Genomic DNA, 23,429 nt, shown 5'->3' on the forward strand with positions numbered 1-23,429 from the left:
TTAGGTGTTTACGTTATATTTAAAGCATCCACTTTTTCCACACCCCCACAAAGATCACTCTTGCTTTTGTAGAAACCACTTTTATGGGTTCCAGAAAACATGGAAGATGATGTAAGATACTAAAATAGTCTCACTCAACCCTATCCTGCTGCTCTTAGAGTGAGTATTATGTTATTCTGACTATTCTGCTGACATCAAACAGGACAAAAGCTGGTCCCTCCACGAGCACGTCTCATTGCTGGACCATATCGGTCAGGCTACCGAGTGCTCACATCTTTGCCTCCCATTATCTTATTCTGCCTATTCTTCCCTCTGATTTCCTTTCTAGCCTTTGTCTAAAAATCCTTTTCATTTTTCTATTATTCCTCTCCCTTTCCACCTTCTTTCCATGTGAGCCAAAAACCCCAGTGACTAACATGGCAAGCATGCACCTTAAAATTCTTGCTCATTTTTGCACTTTTCTTCCAAAATAGGGACAAGCACTTTGAAATTGTAAAGATTCTATTTAAAATTTCTCCTCGGCTGTTTTCTTATACTGCAAAAAGAAAAACAAAATGTCAATTATAAAAACTATTAAAAAATAGCAAGAAAGAAAATGGTTCCCAGCTGAGGAAAATGAAGTCTCTCTCTTCTTTGTCTGATGGCAGAACAAAGTATACCAGGGTAATAATGAAATGGAGGTAGCAGAAAGCAGGAAATCAGAGGATACATGGGGGACAGAACATCAATTCAAGCATGCTGGCATAGATTAACATGTACCATTACAAGCGATGCTGACCAGACAGAAGCTATTAGCATTTTCCAGCACCTTCACCCTGATTGTGTAAAAGCTAAATTATCCCCAGCACTCTTAAACACAATTGTGTGTTATTTCCACGGGGCAAGAGGTCATATAGCGTCTGGTGTAATGGCGGATTAGCATTCCGGGATATTATAGGGTCCAAAACACAGGCTTACGTGTGAGCTCTGCTCTTAAAGCTGAAGGGTTCTGGATGGTTTTGGATTCTGTTCCAGCTCCAGTGTCATAATCCAGCTCCCGATAGTAGATCCGGTATCCCAACAGCAAGCCGTTTAGACTCTCAACTTTGGGTGGCTGAAAAACATTCACATTAAGAATGGGCTTGTTAAGATGTGCATTGCAACAAACGTCCCTCGCAACGGGCAGTAGCTGACACCGGTCCTGTGCGAAGGGACACGGTGCCCTCTGGTGAAAATAGCCATTAATAATATACAGGGTCAAAGGTTGTGTAATTTGAAAAACACAAGTTAAAGGCAACTTTGATGATTTCACTCAGCCGTGGTGATTACAAAAGGTTCCTTACTTAAAAATTGACACCTGATGCGCTACACCAAGAGCTAAGCTCCCTTCCTTCTTGGTCCGCAGAAACTCGTGTGTGATAAAGAATATAAATAAGCATGTCCCTGAAAATGCATGTTGCTGGCCACCAACAGTGGAACAGCAAAACAGTATTTCATGTCTTCTGAGATGAAAAGAAATAAATTATTTTGTCAAAGACAGAATTTCTTTAGTGGCTATTTTCCTTGGGGACTGTTCATAGAACATTCTTCGTTTGGCATTATTTTACTGAAAGACTGATGAGAAAATAACAAAGAATTGGTGTATTCTGGCTTTAATTAGGAAGAAGAAAATAGGTCCAATAGCCTCAGAGAGGCATTTAGAGAGGAGTCACGGTATGATGGACTCTGGTGTGTTGCATAAGTCCAGTCCCACAGGCAAACCCAGGTCTCCGTAACAGCTTAGAGCAGTACAGTATGTATGGCCATTGGGCTGGTTCAGATACACTTTTTTTTTTCTTCTGCAACATCTTGGAAGACACTCAAAGACATAGCACCTCAGCAAGGATTCTTCAGCAGCCCCTCACATCTTCCTTCAGATACAGATATACAGCCAGTACACTGAAAAGGAGAATTTTATCTGAATGGCTCGTTTAAACAGAGACAAGCAAAGGGATTCTTCATGTTTGGGAAAAAAATTACTTTCATGAGTCTAATACAGGCTAAGAACTGCACAGAAGAAAAGATGCCCTGAGCCATTTGTCTTCTAAAGATTCTTGTGCTGAAATTTAAGGGGCTGAAAGTACAAATGAAAAGGATTTTAATGATGATCTCACCTTTAATCCAAAAAGATCCCTAGCAGTCTTGAGAACTTTACTGAGAAAAACCTTCTGTCCATTGTGGAAAAATTGAGTGCTGGTGTGAAACGCTGTCACAATAGAAGGTAATACCACATGTAATTTTAATGAAGAAAGTAAGAATATTTTTACAGGAAAGGAGGAAGATATTTGGTAATAACCGAGCATTCTGCCTCCAGAAATGACAAGAATTTTCCATTACTTCATTATGATGGCAGGAGGAGAGAGAGGGCTGTCCTGTCTCAGTGCAAAGGACTTTGCTTTGGGTGAGGGCTGAAGGAATTAAGTAGAAAGATTGCAGTTTATGGAAACCAAAAAAGAAAATTACGTGAACCAGAGTGTAAGAAAGGTACACAGCTGCCAGGAGCAGAAACTGCTCCTGCACGAAGCCGCCTTCTTTTGCAGTGGTCCTGCCCAGAGCCTGCTGAAAGCAATCCAAATAGTCCCAAGATCTTGCTGTACTTACTCTGCATGGTTGGAGAACCTCATTCATCATTGTGTCATGATCATTATTGTGCTCCATCCTTTGGAGAAGCTCTGACCAGCTTTCACTATTATTTAGCATCTGCATTACAGAATGGTCTAGGAATACAGGATTGTGAGGGGCCTCAAGAATCACCAGGATGAGGCCCTCCAGGCTGCAGAAAGTCAGCTGCTTCTAGTCCTTTTCACAAACAGAGCAACCTCTGCCAGAAAACAAGCTGATTTTTCTGCTTTCCGGTATTCCTGTTGGAAAGCCGGTCCAAGCCTCGCTACTTGGGCAGTGAGAAACCTTCATTTAGTTTCTAATCTAAATAATTCATAGCAGGTTTATAACCATTTGTTCCTGTGCTAACGTTGCTTTTTGGGTTAAATAGTTCTTCTCCCTATGGGGTGTTTACTCCCATGGTGTATTTTAAAAAGGGCAATCATATTCCCTCTCAGACTCCATTTTACATGGCAAATAAATCAACCTCTTGTACAACAGCCTTTCCTGGTCTCAGATTGAGCCCTTTGTCCAAGGGACTGAGCAAATAGACTGAACAAAGCGACAGCCTTCTCCAGGGCTGCCTGATGATGTGATCGCTCATGGACCAGCTGAAACGTTCTCCTCCACGAGGTGGAGAAGATGGAATATGGTTTACTGGCAATTACTAGTATATCTGCCACGATTTTTTTTTTTTTTTTTTTTTCTTTTCCAATCTTCTGACTTTCCTCTTTTGTTTTCTATATCACACTGAAGTGGCTTTAGCCCTGATGGTTCGCTAGCAGAGAAGGGCTCCACAGCATGGCAGTGTCCTTGTCTCCCTCTGTCCTGGCAGGGAGGAGTCGCAACGCAAAGCATGAGGACTACCTTCTCCAGAGACAGGGTAAAGGGGGGCACTGTCCCACCAGGACACATCTTGAGTGCATCACCACAAAGGAGGAGAGAGGCTGCAAGAAAACAAAGCCTATCCAGCATGGAAATAAACTTCACACAATAAAAAATTCCTGTGAACATTACATGGATTTGTATTTCTGTTAATTACTACCTAGAGGGAAGGTGCTCTTGGAAAGATTCGATGTCTTTTCCTATTTTACCTATTAATATATGGTTTTTTTCAATTTAAAAAAAGAAGTTGAGGTGGAATTCCTACAGAATCTTAAAAGGAAAACAGTGCTGAAGCTGAGAAAGAGACTGTTATTCCCTGCTCTGCCATATAACTGCCTAACAGATAAAGCTTCATTCCTTATTGTGATATAACACTGATGTGTTGATAGCAAGCATTGTTTTCTTATGCTTTCATGTGATTCTCCATTTTTTTCTTCCTTTAAATTTAGGACAGGAAAGCTCAGAAAATAAATGTCTTGAAAACTGTCTTTCCCCTTGCCATGGAAATGATGATTCTTTCCTGAAAAGGGTACTCTGCTAAAAGGTCAGGTCTTCCCCTTCCTATCTGTCTTTCATGGACAAAACTCTGCTTTTGATGTAATGGATTATTTAGGATTTTGTAGGAAGGCCTCAGGGATCTGCTGAAATAGGTAAAATGATTATGAGTGGCAGTCTGTAATGTTGTGCAGAAGTAAGAAACATTTTTGTGCTGTTTAAAAATAATTTAAAACACGACTAAAATGCAAGTTTGAATAATTGTTATCTCTAAGGTAGAAGCAGAACAGTACATGATCCTGATGTTAACTGTAACATCCTCCAGAACATTTGAAATAACCTTGCATTATTGATACAACAGACCTCAATGGAAATTACTTATTTTCTTCCTACTTTAAATTTAAAAATAACGGACTGATTGGACCAAGCAGCTGAAAGCACAGATAGTGCATCTAGAGTTTGTTTTGTGAATTATTAACACAACTCAAAGTTAAAAATTTAGCTTTGCTTGGAAATCTACTCTCCCATTTAGCTCGACTGCTGTTTTCAGTTTACATTATTTCTTAGGCACTGCTGTGAAACTTCCTCTTAATTGGAGGCTATTGTAGGAGTTGAAGATTTTTGTTTATTTGAAAAATATAGTACGGCTGAATTAGCAGGACCTATTAATATACATGTAGTAATGACATATAATCGCCCACAACTCCCTTGAGATGGCTCTGGCACAACAACCCCATTTCATTTTCATGAAATAAAAAGCATCCAATTACCTAAACAACTACCTATTTCACATTAACTACACACCAATAATCAGTCAATTGGGGGAATGTTTACTTCTGCAGTACATCATGCCTCACATCCTCTTTTTCCTCTCCTCGTATACCTTTTTTCTTTACTGTGGGCTTTAGTTGTAGGTGGGGTGCTAGATTTACATCTCTCCGTAATTCCTTTGGCAAAACAGTTCAACATGTCTTCTATTTGTTCAACATGCTGTAAGCAATGTTGTTGCTTAGTATTATGCTGTGTGAACTTGGGCCAGCAACCCAGCAGTACAGCCAGGCATATTTTTAAAGTGCTGCTGCATAGCAATAAACAGACCCTCATACATATATTTTTTTTTTCCAAAAACGCAAGGAGCCCCATCTGTACTGTAAACACGTATGTACATTTTTCACTCTAATGCAATCTGTCCAAAGCTATCCTTATTATGTTCGTGGGACGCTGTCCCAGGAGCAGGGTGGGCAGAGGCTTTCCAGGATAGGTTATGGATAACGCGCAGTACCCCACTGGGTTCCCTCTATTAATGCTCACTCTGCAAAAAGAAGCCTCAGGCACTGGGTCACAAAATGTTCCAGCATCTCCCAGGAGGCCAGTAGTGAAAGATAAAGGAAGGCAGAGGAAATGCCTGTATAAAACGCAGACTTGGCACGAATACTTTCACATCCAACTCAGAGATGTTATGGAGAGCTCAAACTTCCTTTCTCTCCTCTAAAAAAAATCTTGATTTTTAGCCCTCAAAGAGCCAAAAGGGCATGTGGAGTTCCTCAAAGGTATGAACAGGATCTCAGGCACAGCATGTACTTCTGATTATTTCAGCAGCTGAAGGAGGCAGTATGCGATGTGAACGAAAGTGAGCTTTTGATTACCTGATCTTTACCAATGCCGCACTCTATTGAATGTTTTCAATGTAAAGATGCACATCTATTGATATCAATGAAAGGACAGGAAAATCTGTACAAGTAATGATCTTGGGCATCGCTACAAACTCCTTTACCTCCCAAGCTTTCTCTCACGGGGCACAAAGTAAAAGCAACTATCAGAAATTTCCATCCATCACTAAAATATATGCCTAGATCAGGAAAACAAGAAAGGAGCTGCAGTCCTTCAACTCTACTACAATACTTCCAGCTCAGGAAAAACGTCCCTTGCAAGGTACCATTAAGGTCAACAAGTCAAAGCAACCAAAAAATTGTTCCAGAAACATCAAAATTTTTCATTTTACCTACCTGCCACTGCACAAGGACAGATGAAGTCGTGTGGGGAGTTACTAACACAGAACTGGGTGGTTCACCTGGAACTAAACAAGAAAAAAAGGTAACCAAAGCAGTTACAGCAACAGGGTGGAAAACGAGCAGCTTTTATTCATCAGATTCTCCTTCACTGCTGAAGAAAATCTTCTATCCCAGCTACTACGCGGTGGGTCTCAAAAGCAATGTGGTGGATATGAATATTGCAATCCAGGCAGAAGCCAGCCACTTCTCGTACATCCCTTGCTCTACCTGTGGCCTTGGCAACTTGAGCAGGAATAAGAGGACAGCTGAGGGCATAAATCTGGAGGAAGCTGCAGCATGCCAGCCGCTCACAAACAACTGGATACACAATTGAAAAGAACTTAAACCAGCTGCGTGTGTGCTTGAAAGCGTGAGCAATCCGCTCCCGAATTTTCCATGATATTTTTGCCACAGCTGGGGCAAGCCCACCTTGTTTTTAGGAGGCTGTGTCGCATAGTCACAGATTATTTTAGTCAGGACAGCTTGATTTACCACGGGTTAACCCATTCCTGTGCTCATGGCCTATAGCACGTACACACACACTATAGCAGCTCCCAGCTCAAATACGAAGAAGGGAAGGCTTATCAGGAGCTGACAGCCCTCCACAGTGCAATGCTCTAGTGGCAGCACCAGGTTTGCTCAGCAGAATAAATGTTCCGTTTGTTAAGGAGGTGAGAGGCTTTCACAGCGTTTCCCCGTTGTATTGTGAGGAGGCCAAGCACAACTCTGGATTCACTGTAGCTAAATTCAAAGAGGATTGAAAATAAAATTTTAAATTCCGAAACAGTGAACCAGTGCTGCCTCATTAGTACCAGTTATAGCCTGCACTGATACAGCAGCTGTTGTTCAGGAAGGTGGAGAGTCAGGATGGCTTTAAAAGGCTGCTAAGCACATTATTCAAGTATTACATGGGTTCTTGTTCAACTTAGGATACACCCGAGCTCTGTCTTCTGTTTTTCTGATTTCAAGATCACATTCTTTAAACATTCCTTTGCAAAATTGTTTCCTATTTTTATATCTCAATGTCATATTTAACTAGTCATTCCTTGAGCTGTATGAAATACTGGCTAATTCCTAGCACCACATATATATATATATATATGTATCCCAGTATTACCCCATTTCCCAGGCTAACGGTAAATACTGATGCTTTTTCACACTTTGCAGAGTTCCTTTCTCCATTCAAGACATCAGAGCTACTTCTGCATTCAGGCACTGACTTTATACAATCAAGGAATTAGAAGCTGATCTCTAAGGCTAAAAATAAAAGCCTTGTCAATGTCATTCACAGTTTACTAGCCCTGATCTGCAGGATTAAATGCTCATGTTTCCAGGAGGTTCATACTCTTTCTTACTTATACCTCAGCAATTTTGCCATAGTGCAGACTGATGTGGATGGTGAGTGAAAACAATTGAAGAAACTTCTTCAAATGTATGCATGGTTCTACATTTATTTTTAATGATCTCTTGTAAATTATTCAATTTCTGCAAAGATAATGGTTAGTGCAGGGTTTGGAAGCCAATCAAACGGAGTTTAATTCCATTTTGAGACTCCTGAAAGTATGATTCATTATCAGAGGGCACAGCAGGACACTTAAGGCTGCTGTTACTAATTCAGCCACATCTCATTACTACCTGTATCAATCTCCTATGAACAAAAGCGCAGTGGATGTTGAATTTTCACTCCACAGTCCCAGTGGAGAACACAGCGCGGCGGGTCCAGCGAACCGGGGAGCACTGGGGAGCGCCCATCCCACGGCGATGCCCCCAGCACCCCGCTCCTCCTCGCTTACCATCCTGCAGAGTCGTGACCGCCTCAGTCTCCGCACTGAAGTCGCTGTCTCCGATGTCGTTGGTTGCTCTCACTCGCAGTTTGTAAGAGGTGAACGGGTTCAAGCTGTGGAACGTAAAAAATAAGGCTGAGGGATGAAATCTCCCCGCACCATCGCAACTTGCCTCAGAACAAGCCTCTGCAGAGAACCTGCCCACTGGCGACTGAAGTCATTGAGCAGTTTTGTCTCTTCTCCACATCGCCTTTTCTTTGCAGCCTCCCCCCAGCTTCCTCATGACACGGGGTGTTCACACCCTTGCTACCATCAGCACCCTCTCAGATCTCCGTTGGCCTGAGTTCCTGAAAACACGCAGGGATTCATAGCTGAATTGGGCTCCAGAAAACAGCCATGAAGTTGCAGTTCACGGAGCAGCCTACGACTGGGGCTTGTTGGAAAGGACAAGATGTGCTGTTATTCGAGTTTTGCGTGGCTGTGCAAAACCTGGCTTTCAAGGTGCTTTGCCTGAGACAGCCTCAAACCAGATCTGTGGGTCAGCTCATCCTCAGTGCACGGATGGAGCTGACAGGTAGAGAGGAGGCAGGTAATCTGCCCAGGGTCGGCCAGCGCGCAGCAGGCACTGGAATTCAGAGCACCAGCCTTCTGACTAATTCTCTAGACCATACGGTTTGATCAGTGCGTTTTTTTCCTACTGAATTTCAAATTAATGCTATTACCTGGATTATTTAATAAAGACAGTAACAACAGGTTCCCTGCAGCTCTTTTATCTATGCAGTTATTTAAGATATGCAAAGAGTGATTTCCAGCTGACACAACCTTCGCAGAGATTCTTCTGTCTTGGCTTGGCAGGGGAAGGTGTGGGGGAGGCTGCCTTTTGAGTCACATGCAAAGGCTAGAAAGGCAGAGCTCTAAGTTACAGGGGATTTAGCTAATTAATTGGTAGTGTCTAGCCATCAGCTGGCAGATGCAACACTGACTACAAACCCAAGTAAAGTTACTTGTAAGGAATGATTAAACATCAAGGGATAATGCATTCTGATGGGCAGCACTCTCACATCATACGTGTACTACTCTTCTGGACTTTCACAGGAAAATGCTTTTAGCAAGGGCGAGAAGAAATCTTTTTCAGTAGTGCCACCCTATTAGGACACTGTTACTTACAGCAACTTGAATAATTTGAATAATCTTTCTTGATCTTTTGTTTTCAGTAATGCCAATGTCAAATCTAAATTACATAGGTTGGTTTCCCCGATTTTACAGGTTTTGACTAGAAAGATACTGGGTATAATTCAGGGTGGGTGTAACACCTCCAAGATCAATGAATCAGGTCTGTATTTGTACCTATAATTGTCAAGTTTTCTTTTTCTGCACAGTTAGACGAAAGCATAGCAATGTATCTCTATCTTCTGGCACATGATCAGCGAGCTGCCATACACCATCGCCACTGATGCTTTTATAACAGACCTGAAAAATCTGTATCTGAATGCTCTGAATACTTGATTCTCCAAAAGCTCATGGCCTTTTAGAAATAATCTGATTTGTACTATCTCGTCAACAGAGGAAATGGACAGCAAAACAAGTGCCTTCTCACAGACATTCAATTGCTTTCGCAGATGTTACAAGGACTTTAATTACAACAGCATCACTGAGGATATAATGAAGCCTGAATAACAAAGTTTAAACATTCTGATGCTATCTATAAACTTTGGTATGGAAAATACAGATAAAAACGGTTCTCATTTCATCTGGAAAAGCTTATATAGAGATAATTGCAATGCAGTATTGAGAGTGGATTTTAACATCAGTCACTACTGAAAGGATTTTTCACTAGTTGTATTTTACACAGCATTGTGTATCTACATATGGTTTAGCCTGAGTAGCATTATCTACAGTGCTGAGCTTTCAGGAAGGGCTTCAGAAAGACGCATTGCAATCCAACTTTAATTAGATTTATTGCATGACCTTCAGCAAATGTCTCAACTGCTGTTCATAACACCACCTCTAAAATGGGAGCAGTGACCTCACTTAACCTCTCTCTCCCCAAAAGACTGTGAAGCTGAGCAAGGCTTGCTTTGGTTTCCTAACTGTTGGAATTGGAAAGTGTGGGAATTTCTATGCTAGCCTGGGATCATATGGTACCTTTCAATAATGCAGGATGTTGCCTCGTGGCTGATGGAAGAGGAGTAGGTTTGCCAGTCTCCGTTTGGCAGTTCTCGCACTTGTACTGTAAAATATCGTATTGGTGAAGATCCATCACTTCCAGGGACCCACTTCAACAGCAGACTCCGTGACGACACATCGCTCTGGGGGGTCATCACCTGCCTGGGCGGTGCTGGTCGTTCTGCAATTAAACCATAATTTGGTACTGCTTTGAGAGGAAATTCAAGCTAACATAAAATGTGAAAGCCTGGCCAGATTTTCATAGCGATAATGCTGCAGGAGATTGAACTTTTGGATTTGCCCCCTGAAGTATACAAGCCATCCCATTCCTTAACCTTTTACTGCAAAGAGTAGCAGTAAAACTGATTCTTATCTCCATGTATAAAAGGTCACCATTGAATACACACCTTCCTAGCAACAGACCTCAAACTTGGGGGGTTCTAGGCCTGGCAGGTTAAGGAAAAATCATTAGGACCAGCAGCCAAGCAAACCAAGGAAATCTTTACTGACACCCAGCTATGCTTCTAGCTGCAGTTGCTCTTTTGACAGAATTTGCCTGTAAACTCGTTCACTTTTTAACCTGTGCTTACTACTTGGTACCACGGGACTACGTTCTCTCTGTGCTATCCTCTTCCACCAGCTGCTCCCCAGCCGAGGGATGACGAAGAGGAAGGGATGAGCTGGAACAGGCTGTTGTGCAGCAGAGTCCAAGCGCGTGACTTACAGCCAGTACTGAATTCCTGCACCAGCTCTCTCTGGCAAGGAACTGGGAGCCATCAGCAGCTCCTGCTGCTGCTTCCAAACCCCAGCTTGGAGACAGTGCAGAGCTGGGGCTTCAGTACCTGCTGCAGTTCACTTCCAGACCTCCCCAATTCTTCCCTTCATACCCACTAACCTTGAACCTGCAAAGTCAAACCAGCCAGTGCCAATGCTGAGGGAGATCTCTCCAGAGTAATTAACCGTACACCTTTTAGATGAGGCAGGGAATGGCAATGCCGGTGTAAGCATGCCAGTCCCCAACAGTTTCAATATAGATCTCCTTTCCCGTCACCGTGTCTCCGCACTCCATCGATTTCAATAGAGAAACTCTATAGAGTGAGGAATAATTGTTTAATTGTTTATCATGAAGATTATTGATTCTGATTAAAATGTGTGGCATGTAATAAAGCAGAAATTGATTGGAGACACCGCAGTGACTTGCTTTTGAGAAGCAATTCAATTCAACTTCATCAGCACTTGTTTCCATAAACACACCTCCGCCTGCCCAATTCCTCACAGTTCCGTACGGCGAGCACGTATTTCCCTGCCATCCCCTAAAACCATTTCCTATATGTTTTGGCATTTCTCTGCAGCATGCTCTTGCTGACATCAGTGCCCAAAGATTTGTAAGCTATTAGCTGGAGGAAGCCCTCAGTGCCAGCAGCCCGCAAGCCGGAGTACAATGCAAAAGGTCAATGCCTTACACTGACAGGCTGAGACAGGTATTCAGGGTTATTCTATCAGAGGAAGCGAGTGTCGTGCAGGGATTTAATACTCTCTGCTGATAAGCTTTAACCAGCTTGCAGTTTTGGGCAGGTCAGATCTTGCAGTCAGTCTCCCAGGACTGGGTTTCCTTCTGCTGCTAATGGGAGATCTTAAAATCTCCTGTATTGCAAGATATATATACTTCCTGACTGTTTGTACAAAAACATTAGTATAAAGAGTTTATTTATGGGAGTTTAGCCACAAGCAAATGCTGAAGTGAGCTGTTTGTGCAGGAATGTAAGGCCAGGCCATATGGCTCAATGGACTACTTTCGATTTTTTGCTACCTTTACATCTTCCGACTCAGTTCTGCCCTGATCACTGGTGTTGACTATTCTGAAGGGTATCACACCACTGTGGAGCACTACAGAAGAACCTCTGGGGAACACAGCTACAATACCACTTGGGATCTGTAAATCACAGGTATCATTGTAAAATGTAAAGATTTATATTGGGATTATCCAAGGAACTTAATGGACAAGAGTGACCAATTTTGTTAATTTTCAAGGGAATTTTTGTGCCTGCCTACCTTAGTATCAAGGACATCTAATGCATTTTTATTAATGGAAATTCAGTATCTTTTTACCATATTTATTGTCATGTATACAAGTTTCAGGTTTGTTTATTTACTTGTTAGCAGACTAGCTGCACTGGATAAATTTCTTTATCATCTCCTCATATCAATCTTGGTGATGGGAGATTACACATTTTTCTCTCTACACTTTACATATGGGATCACTTCAGCTAAACCTCAGTGCCTTGGGACTCGGTTCCATAGCGTGCATAGAGACACAGCAGAGCCATCCATCATAAAGAGAAAAGGTTCATTTTATACTATGACTTGCCTATTCAAGATAACCCTACAGCATTGATAGCAACGAGGGATCATTGTTCCCGCAGCGGAGCTGGGAGTTCTGCCTTGAGCTATTGTGTATCCAGCAACAGCTTGTGCACTGTCTGGGAAATGTGAGCACTTTTTTTTGAAAAGGAGAGGCTCTGAGCTTTGAGTATTCACTTTATTGGCCATGGTGGGTTTGTTTTGAAACTTCCACATGTTGGACTTTAAACTTCCACTTTGACAGCAATCAGACAGGGGTGGAAGAAACCTTGAGCCGATAAATCTCTTTGATGGACAGTATCTTTAGTAGAGGCACTTTAAGTTTCCTACTACAGCTCTAGAGGTTCTTTCTCTGCGAACTGCACTGTTATGCACCGGGAAGGCTGCACATGACCTGGAGAGCTATGCCAGTGGGAATTTTAACACCAACCAGACAGGCCAGAAGTAGTTGAAATGCAACCCACAGGCCCTCACTGCTGGTGGTTGAACATCAGGCCAATGTCCTCTTTTCTAAGAAGTGTTATAGGAAAATAATAAGGAAGACATTGTGAGCAAATAGCACGGGAAATCCTTACTCTTGCACTAAAAGATCTGCAAGGTGTAGAAAGGACTTAAAACAAGAGATTGCTTAGTAGGCGCATTTTGAGAACTAACAGTAAATATAATTGGTTGTATTATAGTGCAAGACTTGGGCAAGAGCCAAGACCAGGCACACAAGCACATGCAAAAGTGCTAACAATAGTTGAAAGACATCTATAGAAGTCTGCCCCAGTTACCTCCTGAAGCGTGCTTCTCTCCGAACTGTGATTTTTATAAATCGCAGAAGTTGCATGGTTCTAATTTTTGAGGGAAAAGGTTTCTTAAAGATCAATATCCAGACAGCACAATGGGTCAGAGCAGCATGTGGCACAAAATCCAGCGATGCACAAGGGAATGATGCTGGTAAAGTTACGCTGGCTAGTTTTGACTTTGCCAGCTCAAGAGACCAGATACATGCTTTGCAATGGAACATGACATATAGTACAAGACCAGCAGAAAACCCACACTCCTGTTCTCTACCAATATATACTCTTTTAGCTCGGGATTAAAAAAAAAAAAAAAAAATCTTCATGCACAAGTAGAAAATATAATTTTTCTAACTGGCAGCTCTAGAGATCTGTTCTAAGACTGGAGGATCAAGCAGTTACTTAAGCCAAAGCATTAGAAACAAGAAATGATGCAGAGCAGATTCTGTAATACCTTATATGTCTTTCACGTTTTGATATATTTGGTATCTAAGCATCTGGTTTCATTTATACACATGTAACTCCTGCTTTCTTCAAGTAGGTTCCCTACAGAACAGAATTTGACTGGAGATTCAGAATGTGAATAACCATTTTATGACTGATGCAAGAAGCAGAAAAATTCTAGGCAATCCAGATGCAAACACTCTGCTTGAATGTGTGGCAGTGAAAGGCCAGAGTAATTACTAACACGTTAGGTCAGGACTCAGGCACAATGGAGGAGCCGTAGAGAAATCCTGCAACATCACCGCCTCTCATTTTGCCTTCCCTAATCAATATAATTCATCCATCACTTACTTTCTTAAGATTGCAATCTTTCTAGAAAACGAGAGAGCTGAAAAAAAGATCTGACTGCAGAAGGAGGCTGCATCTGGCCAATATAGCAGCTGATGGAAAAATCAATCTCCAACAGCCCGGCAGGTTAGAAGAACTGTGTCTCGTAAAAGTCTATCTTGCTCACCAGGTTTCTCAAATCATGATGTTGCTATGGTTTGGGGCAGGTTTATGGGGTGAGAAGCAGGAGGTGTACAGGCTGTAGCCTGTTATTAAAATTCCCCTAAGTGCAGCACAGGCTCCGAGGCATGCAACAGAAAGTACCTCAACCTGTGGCTGCAAGCATTACCTCTTTTTTCTGTTGTGATCACTGTGGCTTCCAGAGGCTCCCCCCAGCCCTGCCTGGTCTTGGCAGATGTCCGAAAGATGTATGCTGACTCAGGGGTGAGATCCGTAGCAGTAAACTGCCTGACTGTCGAGCCAACCTCCACCGTCGTGAACTTGTTAGGGCTGCTGCTGGCCAGACGGTAGGCAATCTGATACCCTGAAATCACAGCATCAACAAGAGAGAGAAAAAGGGTTAGGATTTTTTTCTAGCAGGGACAAAAGATTACCAAAACTATTAATTTATCATAATTACTTGTTTATATGAGACCAGAACAAAGTAATGTATTTCCTTTAGTGTTATAAAACTCTGCTATATGGCATCCCTCCCTCAGCCGGGTGCTGTACCTTACGATGGAAATCACACACAGTGGCGCACATGAGGGTCTACTGAATATTATCTGCCATGAAACTGGTTTCACTTTCCGTCCTTTATACCAACAAGATACAAAACCAGTTTAATCTTTCCTGAGCAGACTGGTACCTTTCCGGAAAGGCAAAGGAACAGAGTCCGTGCAATTAATGTCACCTGGTTGGGCCAGTTCAAGACAACGCTCTCTCTTTCAGCTTTCCACCCAAGCACACACGTGCATGTGTATGCACACACGCTCACACGCTGTTCTGCCCTCTCACAGTTTCAGCATTGGCTCAAACTAAAGGTTCTTCAGCTGCAGAGCAGCTGGATTGCCCAAACCGTGCAGGCTTCGTACCACTCAAGTAAAGGCTTGCTCCTGCTTTTTGCACTTGCCTTTTTCTCAGCTCTCCCGCTCCCCGGTAACTGTACAGCGAGTGCCAGAACTGGCAATAAAAGCATCCTTCTTCGGTCATTCAACATTGCTGCCCTTGCCCACAGCCCGAGGAAGAAGCCTGCAAGCTGTGAGGTCCTGCTTCAACCACACAGCACTTAATAATCAATTTTGTTGATGCCTGTAAGTGATAACCCCCCGTTCCATCCTGCCTAGCAATTAGGAGTTCACAGTTTAGCCTGTATTATTAATGATCCAGCTGTGCAAAGAAGGGCTTCCAGAGTTCTCACGCACCACTAGCAACAACTGTCCCCCAAAGAGGATCTGCCAAATGTTCAAATCCATTCTGTAAACCCAGCAATTGAATCAGGCTCTCACTTCTGGAGCCCGATGGTAACTTTCAGTCCAGCTGCTGACTTCCAAAATCAATTAATACCAGAACTGGTGTGGGGCTTTATTGCCCAAGCTGAATACAGTTGTATGATTAAACGCTTCATGGAGTTACACAGGGCAGAGGGCAGCCAACAAATCCAAATCAAACCAGCTGAAAACAAAACAGTCATGACATTGTCTGCCAACCCTCTGCTCATCTTCCGAATGACAAAGGGGTCTGCAGCACCTGAGACCATCTCTTTCTCTTGGAATTAATATCCCAGCTAGAGTTTGAACTCCCACCACGTTTTGGCTGTAAGAAGAACAAGGGGATCCAAACCTGGCTTGCTTCATTCGTGAAGGTCAGTGCATGAAAACTGAGGGTTTTATCTTACCTGTGGCTATTAGACAAAATCAATGACATTTATTTCCCACTGTGAATATGCAACAATTGCCACATGCCCACTCACAGAAAAAGCACAAACAGAGTTCCTGCACTCTCTTGAACGAATGCCATACTTGTGTGTGGTGCATGCTGTCACGAACAGTGGAATTTAATTGGGATACAGATGGTATTAATTTTGGTGTGCTGACTCTCATAGTGCTATTGACGATGCACCAGTGTTCCTCGTCCTTTTTTCTTCAGCAGCTGCTAGGGGATGTGGGGCAGCAGCCATCGCTGTCTCACAAGGAATAAATTTGATTGCATCGACACCTCGAAGAGTGACTTGCCTTTTCCGAGCCGCCTGTGGCTTCAGCCCGAGCTCCCGCAGCCTGCCATTACAAACAGGTTTGGGTACAGAGCCAATTCACCGCAGTGCTTTAACGCGCTCCGGACACCCGCGTTTGAAAATGGGCATCAGCAGGGAAAGGCTCCCAGCGCCCGAGCGGGCTCACCTCGTGCTCCTGGGGTACCCTCACACCCCGCAGCAGTTGGTGTGTCAGGCGTATTCTGACAGCAACATTTTCACAGCTGGGTGGATAGCAGTAGACTACTAGATAAAAAGTGGCCTGATTTTTCAGAGCTCCTGAGCGTGCTTAGATCCCAGCAAAGCCTTAGGGTCTTACACTTTGAACATTTCATTTTTCCACCTGCAAAATACCTCCTTTTATCCATGGCACCAGCTCTCCCATTACTGGTCCAATATATTTCACCAAAGTATTTCTGTATCTTTAGTACTATGGTATTTTGATCTTTTTTAAAGTCCACAGAAAGACAGCTTAGCAATGGGGAGAAGGAATGGATACACTACGATCTTCTTTTGTTTATACAGATGTGAAGAACATGGGAGTGAAACTCCGGTGCAGGATCTCAATAAGGGTGAAAAATAGTCAAAGAAAAGCGCTGGGGAAATTTTTACAGCAGCAGGAAAGATGAAGGAAGAAGCAACTAAGATGGCTAAAGAAGTTTGATAAAGGGACATAAGACATAAAGAATAAGACCTGGAGGGAAACAGAGAATATTAAAAGAATAGAAAAGTTGATTTATCTAGTTATTAAAAGATAAGTATGATATCTGGGACATATCTTTGTCGAGCAATTTCCTCTCTTTTCTAAACCTTTGTAAAATATAAAGTGTAGTTAAAATGTAAGGAGGGAATAGAAAGATAAGTATTTACTGCTAAATGGTGCTACTCGTGCTAGAAAGCCAATTACAAACATGCTCAGATTAGGCAAAGGAACACATACATATCTAGGCCATTATAATAACTTACACAAGAGTGGATCCTTGGCTAGTGTAAAAACTAATTTAGCCATGACAAAGAAAAAATCACTTGTCACAGCCTGTCTCTCTGACAGGGTCCACAAACTCCCTTTCAATGCATCCCTGTGAAAAACAGTATCAGCCCTCACTGTCCTCTCCTACATCTGCCGTGTTGGCTGACAGGCTGGGTAAATATCTATTTTCCTGGATATCTCAGGCAGAGTTTACACAACCAAAGGTGTCACCTTTACAGATGTCCTCAGAAACTCAACACTTCCCTCCATCTGATTCAAAGGTACATATCCAACCTCTGCACCTGAACTCAGCTCGCTTATTGCTACCTACAAACCACCTGAGAGATACCCAGTATCTCAATTTTGATCCCCTCTCCTGTCAGATGGTTTGGGACAGCCAGGATACATACTGGCATAAAAAGCATTACTTTTCTTTTCTCTGAGTGACACAGAAGGCACAATATTTAAACTACAGCTTCCATAATAATTAGGGCTAATGCAAGATCAAAAAGATAAAATTATTAAGTTGATGAACTTCAGCAACAAGGGATGGGAGAAGACAGGAAATGTTAAGTGAAATCAAACGAGGCAAATCAATAGAGGTAATTGGAAAGTGTTAAAAGAGAAATTAATGTATGCTCGAGGGCTATAAGAGGCAATAACTGCAATTGCCGCAGTGGAGGAATAAGGAAGCTTCCTTCCCTTACTAGATTACGACAATAAGATGTTGCAGATATCTTAGATAAAAAAAAATTTTAAAACCTCAAAGGTTATGAATGAAAGAAAAATCTTTAAAAGGTGACCAGAGCAAACTTTTTGGGGAGAGGAGTATCTTACAGATTGTGAAGTATCTGGATGGTCAACAAGAAGAATTCATATTGTTTTCTTAATCCCCCCCCTCCCCCCCAGCATTAGATCCTAAATTTCTTGTGCTTTTAAGAGTTCTGCCATTCACCAGGCCAAAACAGCATTAAAAAAAAAAAGCCCTGACAGATCAACTCTTCAGGAGTTTACTTATTCATTGAAACTAGGCTTATTTTTTGCATTAGCATCTTTTTAAGTATTTTTTGCACAACTGCAAGCAGTTTCACGAGCTACACTTTCTGAACTCAATAAATGGCAACAGTCTGAACTGCCTGTTAAATGTTAGGTCATTGTAACACAACCAGTGGATTCCCCAAAGCAAACAGGCAGGGAGATGACAACACATCATGAATATAAAAAAGCTTTCAAGCTCATCACCATACAAAGCCCTTCAGAACTGACAGCACCCGTTCATGCAGGCCATGGTGCAGCAGAGATACAAACACTTATTAATTTGTCACAGAACTTCGGGAAAGCCAAATGATATTGGGAGGTTACGGTCTGCCTGGCGGAGCAGCAATCCAGTTTGTTGATTTTACCGCTTATCTGTTTAAGGGCCAGCGGGTGTGCAAATGCGGTCTAGGATCAAAATATGAATTTGCAAACATGGATTACATCCAATTTTGGTTCTAATTCTCAGTGGAGTTCTTACACTCTTTTGCAATAAGCTTCAGGTAAACGCTAAATACAAGGATACCATGAGGAATACTAACCAGGGCCTGAAAGGATGCGGGTTGAGCTCTTGTTTTCAGGGGAAGCTCATAGCTAGAAGTGCACATCTGCACATTAATGCATCATTTTTCTTTAATGGTATTTGAAGGAACTGTGTTGGGTGCTAGCTGAACTGAGTGCAGAAGACAGATTGAAGCCTCAGATGGTTAGCATAACATTCCCAAAAGGAGAAATGGAAATATCTAGCAGTCTTCCACAGTAAAATATTTAAACAAACAAACAAGTGGTTTTCCCTCTTGGTGCCCGCCAGTATTTCATCCTGCTAATCTCTCTCTGAAATGCTAGAACATGTTTTGATATAGATTACAAAAATGTTAGCTGCGAAGGTGCTTGTATACTCAAGAGGACAAAGCTAGCAGAGCAGGAACATGAGTTCAAAGGCTCTGAATATAAGTTGCTCTTGCAAAGCAAGTATTTTTTCTTTCCAACCTCACTAGTGAATAGAAGGGCACTGTGCAAAATTACGTTAACTTATTTTTTCCAACAACTCTACTACAGTGCAGTTGACCGTGGAGGCTACAATAGTGTTTTGAAAGTTCATTACAGTAATAGGATTTAAAAGGTGTACAGAAATAAAAAATAAACTTGCAACCTTTACTTAGAATGCTATACATTGGTTTTTACCAGTTTTTGAAGCAGATCTCACTTCTTAGGAAAGATCACAGAAGTACCCAGCATGAGTAATTTTTACTTTTTCCCTCTGACATTAGCAGCTAACTACTTCCTCCATGAACCTCAATATTTCTACTATTGAAAAAATAAAAGAGTGAGAACTGTTCAATAAAGACAATGGACTTCAAAGAGGTAGACTGGGGGAACTGGCAGGTGACATCCCCCTGGGAAGGAATTCTAAAGGAAAAAGGAATTCAGGTTAGCTGGCAGTTTTAAAAGAGACAAAGAAAAGGTACAACTACCCCAATGCAGACAAAAGATGTTAAGAGGCCAATATGTTTGCGTTCAGAGCTCACTAATGACCTGAAAATCAAAACTGAATTGGACAAAAAGTTGAAACAGGACACATGTCTAAGGGAGCGTATAAATAGACAGCACAAGCATGTAGGGACAAAATCAGAACCGCTACAGTGCAAAGTGAGTTATAACTTAAAGGGCATCAAAGGCAGTGAGAACAATTTTATAAATACATTAGAAATCTGAGAGACAGAAGGAGGACGTCAACTAGTGGGAAGAAAAGATGAGCACAAGACAGGTGAGACAGAAAAAGAACGGAAGGCAGATACCTCTGTTGCTTCATTTTCACACACACAAAAAAGTTGATGTTGACTAGATACTTAACACAAATTAAAACTGACAACAATATAAGTAGGGATGTAGGCTAGAATAGAGAACAGGTTAATGAGTATTTAGTTAAGCTGCATGTAATCAAGTCAGAAAGGCCCGATGAAATTTGCCCCACAGTGCTTATATAACTAGCTGGAGCCATCTCTGAATAATTAGTGGTTATCTTCAAGAGCTTGTGGAGGATAGGTGACATCCCAGAATATTACAGAAGGCCAGAGTACCCTGTCTTTTAAACTGGGGAAGGACTGACCAGAGGTATTATGGACAAATCAAGCTAAAGTTCAATACCCAGAAAGATCCTGGAAAAAAACATGAGTTGACATATAAGCATCCATGAGGATAATAAAGTGCCAAGGAACAGCCAATATGTATTTGTCTGGAGCTACTAATAAATATCAAATAATCTATTTTCCATTTTGACAGTGTAATTGGCCAGGTGGGAAGAGTAGATATGATCCACATTGACTTTAAGTAAGGCTTTAACGTGGTTGCACATAGCCCCATCAAAAGCAAACATGAGAAACAGAATCTAAAAAAAATACTACACATTTTGACCTGAACATTTAAAAAAAAAAAAAAAAAAAGTCCAGATGTTATCAATAGTTTGCTAACAAACTGGGAGGACTTATTAAGTAAGTTCTCATGAGACCTCATGAATGAGTCTGGTTCTGTTCAATATTTTCATTGATGACCTGGCTGATAGAATTGCCAGTCTACTTGCAAACTCCAAAAATGAAACCAAAATTGTGAGTGGCTGTGCTCACTTTAGAGGACAAGAGTGTCATTTAAAGTGATCTTGATAATGAGGAGAGATGGTCTGCAATCAGTAAGATGAAATTCAATAAAGGCACCTGCGAATCCTCGCACTTACAAAGAAAAAGCTTAATGTACATATATATATGAGGGACTGACTGACCTGAAGTGTACCACAGAAAAAGGGTAAGAATTAACAGTGGGTCATAAGCCTACTTAGTTACACTATCAGTGTTCCAAAAGAGTCAGGTCAGGACAGTATCTAGTATCCTGGGATGTGTTACTGGGAATGGACTGGGCAAGACATCGGAAACAACAGTCTACCTGCTAAGCATGCCAAGCATTCTTTAAAGGGACACCCTTCCCCTCTCCTTCCAACCCTGCATTTGTATGATTTTATCACCAATGTAGTGGCAATGAGTAAGAACCAACTGAAAAGGGGATGCACTGCACCAAGTGCTCTGCAAAGACAAAATAAAAGAGAGTTCCTACTCCACCAAGCCTGCAACTTCAGCAAATACAGCTGATGAAGTGCAGCAACGTGAGACATTGGAACACAGTTGGGAGAGAAAAATCTCGTTTGTACTTTCTCATCATTTCTATCGAATGATTTTTTTTCTCCTTAACCACATCCTGTGATTCAAATCCCAATCTCTACTGAGAGCAAGTTCTAGGACACACAGTTCCTTAAAAAAAGCAACAAAACAAACCTAGGAGACAACCTGGAAGCCAAGCTTCCTTGAGCTGCAGAGAAACCCTGCGTGGATCTCTCTCTGACAGCTAACCGCTGCCAAGCTTCACACAGACTCTTTCTCATGCTCAGAAAATCCCTGCAGCATCTGCCTTTGGATCCCATTTGATGATTTCCTTGCATCTTCAGGCATTAGCGTCACTTTGGGAAAATACACACCTGAGCAAACACTTTGAGTTCTCGAGTCAAGATTTAAACACAACGCAAGACCGGTTCTTTATTTAAAGGGATGCCACCAACGCAGTAGCATTTGAAGTAGGCGTCCTCTGCTCAACAATGAAAGCTTTAGGAAATACTGCTAAAAGACTACCTGTAAGCCTCAAGGATGGCAGTGAAATTAGAAGCAGAAAGGCCTGGCAGACTGCGAACTAAACAAAAACCAAAAGCTTTTGCCTCTATTTTCAGAACTGAGAGACAAGTCTTTACTCACCAGCTAGAACTACTGTAAAATGTGTTTAACATCAGCAGACAACACAAAATTGCTGGGTAACTTTAGCTACTTTAGAGGCAAGAGTGGATTCTTACATTGTAAAACTCTTCACATTTTAAGTACAAGTAGCAGCTGGTGTACATATTGCAAAGGCAACCCAGGAGTTATGAAAGCAGGAAGGTAAGGTTTTTCACAAATTCCTGTTGTGCCTTGCTGCCTGCCTCTGTTTCCCTTGATGAAAAGCCAAATATGAGTTAACTACTTGCGACCTGTCAGATAGTATCAGCCAAATAGCAATAAAGCAATAAAATGGAAGCACACCTGAAACCAAAATATTGGGCATGCCCAGCAAAGGCGAGTAGGGGGAAGGAGGGGAAAATCCAGCTCTCCCCTGCTGCAGCTCTACAGGCAGTTTGCCCAACAGCCAGCCAAACAGGTTACAAAACCAAATGCAGATGGGAAGAGAGATGACAATTCAAACACAGTGCCATGAATGACATGTAATTCTGGCTCAGGAAAACACACACCATGGAGCCAGGCAGACTTCTCCTCCTCACCACAGGGTACCACGTCTCTCAGCTGACACTGACATATTTTCTTTTCTTTAGCCACGGATTTGCTTATGAGTGGTTTCTAATCTGACATCCAAGCGGAAGGAAAACCCAACAGCCTGAGCTTGCTCTGGTCTCCAGCTCTCTCCTCCCAGCCCTGGGTTTGCTGCTCCCTCTTACCCAGAATAATCCCATTGGGCTCCTCCGGTGGCTGCCAAACAATCCGTACAGATGTCAGCCTCACCTCGGGGAACACCAGCCTCACGGGCGGCCCAGGAGCTGGAAAGAAAAACAGAGATTGTGCTAGCAAGCATTGCACGTGAAAGGAATTACAAATTTTCTGCTCACCTTGCATAGAAGGCAGCCCAAGCCGTATCTCACCAATAATAAGTAGATGGTCAGGAGCGCCTACGTACGTATATAATGTACATTTATTCTGAGGAACCCTGTCCATGGCCAAATGCCTCCAGCACCCATGGACACCAAACACGACACAGAATGAGCGCAACCTACAGTGTTTTACCGCACCTGTGAAACGCATTTAGCAGGATGCTCTGACAAAGGAGCCCTGACCTCTGCGAGAGTTATCTCCCAGCAGCGGAGCGGGGGGTCCCTGCGAGCCGGCTGCACCACTGCTCGGTAACTGGTTACATACTACAAAGCAAGCCGCCGAGCTGCCTTTACAGTGAGTTATGTGTCAGCTTAATCCACTTCATACCTGTTGGAATTGAATAATAACTCCTCTCTGTGTCACCAGCACCAGCTTTGAACTGCCTTCTGATTTTACATGTGCATTTTAAACACTCGGGTCTGAGCAGGAGAACCTGAGGCAGGTGAGATGCACGTTAATACAGACGGCTGGTGGCTGCACTGACCACCCCAGGTTCACGAGGTGAGGAGATGCTAATTCA

The 23,429-nt window shown here is 42.4% G+C and overlaps 1 protein-coding gene across 5 annotated transcripts in view; it reads right to left on the minus strand.

The window, feature by feature from the left end:
• The window catches only part of SDK1 (sidekick cell adhesion molecule 1), a 419,217-nt gene that overhangs the window by 51,917 nt on the left and 343,871 nt on the right, over positions 1–23,429 (minus strand). For all 5 annotated transcript variants that reach the window (XM_052772288.1, XM_052772287.1, XM_052772289.1 and 2 more), the window contains 6 exons: positions 22,699–22,797; positions 14,267–14,461; positions 9,980–10,181; positions 7,844–7,947; positions 6,006–6,076; positions 958–1,093 (listed from right to left, as the gene is read on the minus strand). In XM_052772288.1, coding sequence (XP_052628248.1) covers positions 958–1,093; positions 6,006–6,076; positions 7,844–7,947; positions 9,980–10,181; positions 14,267–14,461; positions 22,699–22,797 — 807 coding nt within the window. The remainder of the gene's footprint in view (positions 1–957; positions 1,094–6,005; positions 6,077–7,843; positions 7,948–9,979; positions 10,182–14,266; positions 14,462–22,698; positions 22,798–23,429) is intronic.

Source organism: Harpia harpyja, chromosome 21 (genome assembly GCF_026419915.1).
Source record: "Harpia harpyja isolate bHarHar1 chromosome 21, bHarHar1 primary haplotype, whole genome shotgun sequence".
Lineage (NCBI taxonomy): Eukaryota > Metazoa > Chordata > Aves > Accipitriformes > Accipitridae > Harpia > Harpia harpyja.